The sequence below is a fragment of the Sander vitreus genome, chromosome 5 (assembly GCF_031162955.1).
Source record: "Sander vitreus isolate 19-12246 chromosome 5, sanVit1, whole genome shotgun sequence".
Taxonomy (NCBI): Eukaryota; Metazoa; Chordata; class Actinopteri; order Perciformes; family Percidae; genus Sander; species Sander vitreus.
The window spans coordinates 31,898,653-31,908,857 of NC_135859.1; the positions used below are offsets into that span (position 1 = coordinate 31,898,653).

Below are 10,205 nucleotides of genomic sequence, written 5' to 3' on the forward strand. Positions count from 1 at the left end.
ATTCATAAAGTATACCTTTCTTTCTTAAGTTTCTTATATCTGGATTTCTTTTTATAACAACATTGAAGTAATAAATGAAGTGTTGGCTTATTTATCTGTAGTTGTTTTTTACCATTACCATGCTGCTGGTCATGTCTGTAACCATCATACTGATTAGTTTGCCTGTAAGTTTATTTTTGTAACAATGATTAAATGTTCTCATGGATTTTATTTTTTACTTGACAAACAATATGTTGAGAAACATAGACACATGTATACATACATACAGACACATTTAAATGACAGATTCTGGAGGTAACCGGCTCTATCTAGCCTACTGCTCCCAATAAGTGACAAAATAACGCCAACATTATTGCTCCGGAGGGCTGCGGACTGCCGGAGCTGGGACGCAGTCGGAACGCAGCTGTTCCGCAGTCAGTGGAAATACACACATTGACTTTAATGGAAACCTAATGACTCCGCTGACGTTCATGGAGCGGATCCGCAGCCGTTACGCATCCAGTGGAAATTGCCGGTGAGGGAGGGGCTTTCTGACAGCCCGTGTATGAACTGCAGCTACATGCCGTGGGCATTGAGGGCTGCTAAACCAGTGCAGGTTGGGTCCCCGATGGGTGACTCTTCATTAGACCTGTTGCCACCAGCCCAACCTTGGATTTGAGGGGACTCAACAGGTGCCTGAAAGTGTTACCATTTCACATGCTGACTACGGAAAATTTGCTGTGCACTTTCGCTCAGGGAGAGTGGTTTGCATAGACCTGAAGGATGCCTACTTTCATGTCCCCATTGTACGTCAGCCTAGACAGTTTCTGCGTTTTGCCTATCGAGGCCAACACTGGCAGTTCAGGGTGCTTCCATTTGGGCTCTCCCTATCTCCGAGGCTGTTCACCAGGTGCATGGCGGCAGCCCTTGCACCTCTGCAGTCTCAGGGCATGAAGATCCTGCCATACCTGGAAGACTGGCTTATCTGCGCACCATCCCGTGGCCAGGTGATCCAGGACACATCTTGCCTCCTCTCCCACGTGGCCGTGCTGGGCCTGAAGGTAAATCTGGAAAAAAGTTACCTGAATCCCTCTCAGACCACCACCTTTATTGCCATTGCCTTGGACACAACAACCATGTTGGCCCTCCCCGTGTGGACAACATTATCCGCTTCCTTGCTCCTTTTTGAGTGTGCAGGTTGTTACCCTATGTCATGTTCCTGCATCTCTTTTGGCAAGCTGACGCCGGTGTCAACGGTTGTTCCGTTGGGCTTGCTGTCGCTGCGCCCCCTTCAGAGGTGGCTGAACAGCTTTCACTTGTACGCCAAGTGGCACAGATACCGGAGGCTCAGGGTTTCACAGCAGTGCCTCCTTCCCTGGCTCCATGGGGGGACAGGTCTTACCTATCCAGGGGCATCCCTATGGGCTCCATTCCGTGCAGGCGGGAGATTGTAGCCACAGATGCCTGCCTCTTGGCGTGGAGTGCAGTGTGGCAGGGCAGGACAGTTCAGGGGCATTGATCTGTGGCCCAAGACCACGCCGCACATATCAATGTTCTGGAGCTGCGTGCGGTGCACCTGTCTCTTGAGCACTTCCTGCCATACCTGAGAGGACGGCATGTGCTTGTACGGTCGGACGCGCCTCAGAGGAGATGACTCAGTGCCCCTTTTAGTTCTCCCTGACGTAGATGACCAGCCCTCTGGGTCAGGATGCGCTGGTTCATCCCTAGCACGTGGGTCTGAGGTATGCCTTTCCACCGCTTTCTCTGATTTGGTGGACACTAAAGAGAGTTCTTCGGGAGGGTCACCGGGTGTTGCTGGTGGCCCCCAACTGGTCAAGCAGGACGTGGTTCTCTCTGCTGCACAGACTTTGTCGCAGCGCACCGTGGCGTCTCCCAGATAGAAGAGCCCTACTGTCTCAGCTGGGAGGTCAGATCTGGCACCCCAATCCTCGGTGCCTCCAATTGTGGGTATGGCCACTCGAGGAGAAGATATAGTCTATCCCGGGTCATCCAGGGGTCACAAGTGACATTGTTGATATACATGCTCGAACTGCGCATGCACGAAGGGAATAGTCAGTGCTTTAAGCACCGCCTCTGGCAATCATTTGGAATTCATAGAACCGTAGTTATATTCATAACTTTCGTTTTCGGCTGTAAAAAAATCCAAGAAGTACAATATATCAATCAAGAATTGATAATAATTATGTATTGTGTTAACTAAATAAGATACCATAACTCTGATGCATTTATTTTAACATATAAAGGTTGAGGCTTTTGGGTTTAAGCCGCCTACACATGATCAGAGGTACAACAGCGAGGAAGGGCACGGATCAGAGACAAAGGGCAGCGCAGGTATTTGTGATTTTTGCAAAAGGTGGTTGCGCCTTCAAAGATCAGTGCCAACAAGGTAAAAGTTGTGATAATTTGAACTTGAGAGCAGTGCTTAATGGTAATTTAATGCGGTGCACCATGCCAATACGTAGTGCTTCCTCCAGATTGTGTCTCATAATAGATGAACTATAGCACAGCCATGCGGAGTGGTTTTACCTTAAATCATGTGTAGGCTGCTTTAAATTATAACTACACTACTATCGCATGACTCCAACCTCACCACCATTAAGCTGACGATAGCGCGTAATGCCCCTGACAACCTCTGTATTCTCATTTATCCACTTGTTAGCAACCGCCTTTTTTAAAACAAGTAAAAAAAAAAGCTTCAACATTCATGAGTGGGGTATTTACTGATGTGTTTTATGTCGTAGGAAAAAAAAGATGAACATCTCTTAAGCTTGTGTTAACTAAATGCCTACGGGCCATTTAAAAAAAAACATTGACTTCATAACAAGGAAACCGGAAGTGCAAAAATACTAACTTATTTTTGGGTTATAGGACTCATTCCCTACAGCACTCAGAACAAAGTCAGTATATTATACTGCAGTTCAATATTTTTTGTTGGGAAATAGCACGTTCTTTGTGTTGATTTGAGATTATGTGTATTCATGTGTTTATTATTCAACAACGTTTTTTAACTTCAGTGATTACAGAGAAGGATGTCCCAATTATGTTTTCTGTTAATTTGTTTGTCCTTGCCCTTGACCCAATGGGTCAAAACACATGCATTGTAAATAATACAATCCAAAGATAAAAAGCATTGTGATGCCAAACAAACAGAACAGAACATAAAGTTGATCTTTTCCTTTCACGTCCATCCATCTTCGTCCGCTTATCCGGGGTCGGGTCGCGGGGGTAGCAGCTCCAGCAGGGGACCCCAAACTTCCCTTTCCCGAGCCACATTAACCAGCTCCAACTGGGGGATCCCGTGGCATTCCCAGGCCAGGTTGGAGATATAATCCCTCCACCTAGTCATGGGTCTTCCCCGGGGCCTCCTCCCAGCTGGACGTGCCTGGAACACCTCCCTAGGGAGGCGCCCAGGGGGCATCCTTACCAGATGCCCGAACCACCTCAACTGGCTCCTTTTCCTTTCACGTGTAAAATAAATTTAAGAGATTATTAACCTTTGAAAGTCAAAAGAAAGATAAGGCTTAAAAAGAAAGTCAATACAGATCCTGGGTATACAATGAACTTAGTATGAGTGGAATTTGGAGCAGTTTGTAGCATTGGATATTAATAAACTGCAAATAAAACTAATTGGCCGCACAATTAAGGTTTAGAAATCTTTTTTTGTTGGGGCGGCCTCTAGCGCCTGCGTCCGAATCCAACCTGTGGCCCTTTACTGCGTGTCACCCCCCATCTCTCTCCCCCTTTCACATCTATCCACTGTCACTACAATAAAGTGAAAAGCCCCAAAAAATAATCTTTAAAAGAAATCTTTTTTGTTGTTGCTGCCACAGCACCATGATGCAGGTTAACATTTTAACTGTTCGGTAGTCTTCATAACTGTTGGACATAAAACACAAAGCAACAGACAACAACATATGATGAAGGAAAGAGAGATATCCCCATTAACACAGAACGTTTAGAGAACGTCGGGGAATGTTAGTTTCTGGTTCCCTAAAGGTTAGTTCGAACCAGACCAAAAACTAACAATTAGGGAATGTTCCCTGAGGGTTATAACGTTCCCTAAACGTTAAGGGAACCAACCAACGGGAACGTTTGCCTGTAGTTGCACTGCACCTCCACACAACATTCCCGTTTGGTTGTTTTTGATTGCTTTTGGTTGTTCTGAGTGCAGTTTTAGTTATGGTTTATTTATACCAGCTCCATTTAAGTTTTTGAAGTAGCATATAAAGGTGATTTCTTCTACCCCAATATTTAATGGTCAAAGTCGAAGCCCAGATGAAGTGAGAGTATGTTTGTTTTTGATTAGGCAATAAGGCAGCTACATATGCCTGGATACATTTGAATGATTCATAAATCTGATGGTGAGTAATTCTTAGATACATTTCACCCACTTTTTGTAGTATGTTAGAAGTAGAAAGTTAATTCATGCAAGAAATGTACCACCACTAACCTAATTAAAAAGCAATGATTTCAATACTACTTAGAATTTTCTCAGATGCGTAAACAGATAAGTCAATAATTATCATCGTCCGCATTACAAAGTCTTCACTTTAAAACAAACACTGCCTTTTTAGCCATCTCAGTGGCTCAAGATATGATGTTCTAATATTTTCACAGCGTCTGGATTTGTTGGTATGCTTCAAACTGGGGATAAGTAAACATTATTTTGTTCTGTGTTTCATCTGCAGATGATGCTGCCAGTGCTGCTGCTGTTAGCCCTGCCTGTTCTTTACACTGACGGTAAACTAAAACTTCCCATGTTGCTGTTACTTTGTCCTCATTTATGTATTACTTTGAATAGGATGAGGATAGAAATTGCTTTTACACAAAATGTAGAGAGCAAAAATATGTGTATGAAAATAGGAAGAAAGAGGAATTCACTTTATTATTGTTAGATAACATATTTGAATTAGTTATTAAAATTGATTTAACCTTTTTGGTTTTGAGAGACAATTTACCAAAATCACCTCTTTGGAGCCAAGACAGCCAAATAGTTCAGGCTGTTCTGAACTGTTCATACGTATACATGAAAGTAATGCACTAATTAGTATGTACTTTATTCCACATATGTATTACTGTAAGCCCCACATTGACATTTAAAACATACTATAGACTTTTTTTAGGTTACATTTGTCTTCACAAGCTACTGCAGTAAGACTATTAGTAGTTAGCTTGACATGCTAACCATTGCAACTCATGTCTGAGCCAGGGGTTGATGCAGACTAGGTAGACTGTGTAAATTAAGCCAGAACATCTTGATCAACCCCTAGTGGCTGGCTGCAGTATGTGTCATAAATCCCGCTCCCTCCATGTTAGCGGATGGGACATGCACCAAACTAAAAAGTCAAAGTACACGTTAAATACATTTTTCACAAAGATGGTTTCTGTCATTTTAAGTATGATCAGGCTGATGTTTGTTTAGTTGTTCATTGTTCTGATAAGTTTAGGTTTTTATTAGTTATGTGATGCTATAAAAAGGGTGAAACATCATGACAGACAGCTGTGATTGACACTCAATTGGTCAGGAAGCTGTATGAACAGGACTTCGATACCACAGCTCTACTGCCTGATTACTACTGTTGTATATTTAGTTGCAGCACTGCGTTGCCGATGTGTGGAGAAGGAACTTCGTTGACACTGTTCTTGATTATAAAAGGTTTATTACATCAAGGATTTCAGCATCATGACGGATCCTGCAGAACCCGGAGAGTACAAAGTCTATATGCACTCTGTCTTGCTTCAGCAAGAACATGGCTTATAAGGGGTACATTTAGGTAACATGTTAGATAAAGTAAATAGATGTGAGTTGGCAAGTAAAGGTCTGAGTCCCTTTGAGGTCAGAGTCTTTTTGGGGGGCTCCAACACTACACATAAAATCATTGATCCCACTCAGCCCCCAATCACAGAATCACATAAAACATCCTCTTCAACACATCACTCCACTGAGAGGAAAATCATTAAACTTACTTCACTAACACATTGCTCATTATGTCTCAGCACATTTGAGCTTTATACAAACTTTAACCTTATAGGCTCTTCAGATACTACACTACTGCGCAAAATCTGGCTCCAAGATTACAAGATGGCAGCGCCCTTATCCAGAATATTTTGGCTTCACTTTTGTACAGTGGAAGGATTTGTAATTGATTTAAAAACTATTTTGAGGTAAACTCTTTCCATTTTTGCACTCCATTGGCCAGTTTTTGTTTTGCCCTATAGCCTTTATTACAATTTTAGCTGAAGGCATTATGGATACATCAATTGATTACTGATGTCATTTGGTTTATACTTTTACTATTTATACTATTTTTCCTTTCTTTCATACAGTCCTGCTAAACTCAAGTCTGGAGGACAGAGTTCCTAAGATCACTGCTAACCGATCAACAAATCAAGCTCTTCCAACTCCTCCAGAGATTGAGGGCAAGCTGGACCGGGTGTCCTCAATCAAGTTTGATAAAACCAACCTGGAATGGCAGATCTTTAATGACTCTCTTCCCAACGGAGCTGTGTTCATCAACAACCAATATGTTAGACGCTTCGACTATGTCTGCCAATTCTTTGGCCAGGCTGGTTTCTACAACCCTGGCAAGGGTCCTTACTGCTACTACACATTTAGAGGGAAAGAGTATGTTAGCTCTTTACTTTGGCCATTTGAGATGCTGGTAAACAAAGACAACTTTGAGTTAATGGAATGGAAAGACGGCTACTACGGTTCAGTTCCTCAGAATGCAGTCGAGACCTGCTTCGGTTGTGATATATATGTTGGAAAGAACGAGTATGGTCTTGGGAAGGTTGTTGTTAAAGATAAGGTCTTCTACCTTCCCTATGAAGGTGATGAGTATTGGTACTACAGCTACCAGGTCCTGAGCATTAGCAAAGATATATACAGCGAGGACATGTCTGATGTCAAGTATAAGACTGATGGGGTTAAAGTCATTGATTATCCTCCAGAGACCATGCGCAAGTCTTTCATCACCAACTATGAGTGTCAATCAGTCACAGTGACAGCTACCGTCTCAAAGACAATTCAAGTGGAGCAAACGTGGGAAACCAGCTTTTCAATCACATTGGGCGTCAAGACTAGCATCACTGCCCAAATCCCCTCAATCCTGTCCACAGGTATTGAGTTTAGTGTGGAAAAAACCCTCCAGTTCACAGAGGGGACCACTTATACCGAGACCACCACCAGCACTGTTTCTGTTGAGGTCAATGTCCCACCAAACCACTCCTGCCGTGTCAGTTTGGTGGGATATAAGTACGGAGCAGACATCCCTTATACTGCACGCCTCAAGCGCACCTACAGCAATGGGGGGATCTCATGGACGTCCATCTCTGGAAACTACAGCAGCGTCCAAGTGGGAGAAGTCCGGGGTGTGGTGGATCCCTGTGAACCTGTACCTGATCCCACTCCCTGTCCCTGAGAGAAAAATGGAAAAGGTTCCATGTTATACAGTACCTGACATATTGGCTACCCTTAACATTGTAATGAAAAGCTTGCTTTTATTAGAAATTAGCATTTAATCATTGTTACTTGTAAAATAATCTTTTAATGCAAACTAATGTATTACAACCTGCATTTCTTTAAAATTAAATGTTCCACAGACTGCTTTGACAGTTAGTAAAGTTTCTTTGTTGAATAGCTGGGATATGCTTTTTGTCTGTGTGAACTGTAACCTCTATGGCTTCTGAGATTGTTTGTACCCTGCCTGTGCCCAGTAGGCACGTTCATCCATTCATTGCCACCACAGACTGGTGGAACATCTGCAGCATCCTGTTACAGACATTGAAGCCTTGAAGCCTCTGCAGGAAGTGTGCCGACTCTTGCCCTTCTTGTAAGATAAGCATATGTTTTATAATTTGTGCATATTTTTGACCATGACATGAGTTATAGGATAAGACATCATTCTGACACCACATGTGAACCTTAGTGGTATAAAGGAGCTTAATACTTGACCACCGTTTATGTAAGGTTGAAATGCTGTTATCAGTACAATATTTATATTCACAGGCAGCAGAGGGCAGCAAAAGACAGAGAAATGAAGGTTGACATTTGACAACAAGGTTTTGGACACAACTGTTGCATTGAATCTATTCACTGACATTTAAAGTAGATAGGACATTTAAAGTATATCTATGTATATATGTATGTATGTATGTATGTATGTATATGTATGTACGTACGCATACAAATCTATCTTTAACATTTTTATTGTCATAGGTTATATTTCAGTTTTTTATAAATGCACATTTTAAAGACCAAAACAAAAATCAATTAATGAATCAATCAAGATGGTTTAATGTAAAACATTGTTTTTCACTTTCACCTGCAATGCAAGTGTTTTTGAAATATTTTTTTATTAGCAGTCTTCAATGTGAATGAATGAATTAAAACCATTAAACTACAACTAAAAACTAGAAAATAACAAAAAAAAAACAATCACATCAATAGCTAATTGTAATAAGGACTTCATGTTAGAAATGTTTTATTAGTAAGTGGTCCTTGGGTTATTGATTCATTGTAGCAGTTTTAATGATATTGCACCAAACAATATATCACAATTTTTTTTTTATTGAAGTTATCTTTAATTTAACAAAAATTAAACCAATCATGGGTCTGTCATGTTGCAGGTAACAGAGTGAGAGGACGCTCTGTTCTTCCAGTGAAATGGTTTCATCCAGCAGTTTTACTGCAGCTCTCACTGGCACTTAACCAGAGATGAATAAAATATAGACTCCCATCTCTCTATCCATGCATCTATCTATATCTCCCTGTCTTTTTGTCTCTCACACACACACACACACACACACACACACACACACACACACACACACACACACACACTGTATACACTCACATCTCTGATGTTTCTAAACACCATATAACATAACTGCTCTCTCTCTCTCTCCCTCTCTCTCTCACATTTTTTCTGCTTTCATCTGCTTCATATAATATAACATGGTTCCTTTATTAGCATCCCGTGAATACATCTAAGCAGGATAAAGAAGAAGTAAGCAATAATGATATAAAACATCAGTGGTGGAATTCATTTACTCAAGTACACATTCGAGGTACCTGTACTTTACTTGATTGTTTCCCGCATTTTGCTGCTTTATTAGTCTATTCCTCTACATCAGAGGTAAATATTGTACTTTTTACTCCGCTACATTTGTCTGACAGCTTTAGCTACTATTCAAATGATTTTTTTCCTCCCCTTCCTGTCCAGTGAAATCCAGTTATCTCCAGATGTGTTAATGTTGAATGTTTGAGATGAACTTGAGGATGAAGTGTTCCTTTATGTGTTGAGAATACCATGAAAAGTAGACTTTTTAGAGATACGTGGTTCTCACAGGGACGTTACAAACATATGATGATCTTATAGAAGATGATATATTGCTGTACATTAAACTACCCAATAGTATATAAAGGGGGTTAAAATGAGCACAACCTTAAACATCTACAGCAGTAAAATGCAACATACACATTAATGCAGCAGGAATATTAATCCAGAAACATCAGATATAATAGGAAAACATGCAACGCATGAAATAATAAACACAGATAAATCAGGGACAAATGTCCTGAAAAAAAGGTGACAGCAAGGCAGCATCGCAGCAGCAGATTACGCATACAGATAGAAGGTCAGAGGGAGTGAGTGGCGTGAGATTTAGGCGAGCCTGCACTTTGCTGTGCCCTTGAAGGTCCCCTCAGGTTTCATTTCGGCTGAGTGAGCTGTTCCGTTTTAGGGTGTTTGGATAGATGGCTGCCTCTGCTCAGGGTGACAGCGATCAGGCAAACAGCTCATGAAAAGGCAGCTGAACTACCCGACTGTGGCTGTTTTAATTAGATACTGACAGTAACGAGTTGCTTCGTGCCTGAAGCCACTATTCTCTGAGGTGAGTTATCTGTCACTCACACACAGACATGAAGACATCAGCATACGGATAATGTGCTACATGTTTTGTATATTTGCATACATGCTCCAATATGTTGAAAACATTTCCCCAAGGGTATTTTAAATACCAGTACTACAAATACCAATACCATTTTAAAATATTCTCTATATAGTTTTTAAAACATTTCAAATATTGTTCATGTACACAACAAACTAACTTATTTTAACCCAAACTATGATCTTTTCCTAAACCACATTCACAAGTGATATAATACAATGAATCATCTTTTTTACAGTTACATTATAGCTGTG

General features: G+C 41.2%; 1 protein-coding gene across 1 annotated transcript; it reads left to right on the plus strand.

Moving 5' to 3' along the window:
• The first annotated feature begins 452 nt into the window (after window positions 1-452).
• Window positions 453-7,421, plus strand: LOC144517760 (natterin-3-like). Its single transcript, XM_078249880.1, has 4 exons — window positions 453-514; window positions 890-1,040; window positions 4,689-4,740; window positions 6,328-7,421. The coding sequence occupies exons 1-4, from the start codon at window positions 453-455 to the stop codon at window positions 7,419-7,421; spliced, it is 1,359 nt and encodes a 452-aa protein (XP_078106006.1).
• Window positions 7,422-10,205: the final 2,784 nt, after the last annotated feature.

Bases quoted from the DNA above. Each gene is read 5' to 3' on its own strand.
- LOC144517760 (XM_078249880.1), top strand. From the start codon at position 453: ATGACTCCGCTGACGTTCATGGAGCGGATCCGCAGCCGTTACGCATCC. The intron at 515-889 runs GTGAGGGAGGGG...GCTGTTCACCAG, and splicing joins GCATCCAGTGGAAATTGCCG to GTGCATGGCGGCAGCCCTTG. The intron at 4,741-6,327 runs GTAAACTAAAAC...TCTTTCATACAG, and splicing joins GCCTGTTCTTTACACTGACG to TCCTGCTAAACTCAAGTCTG.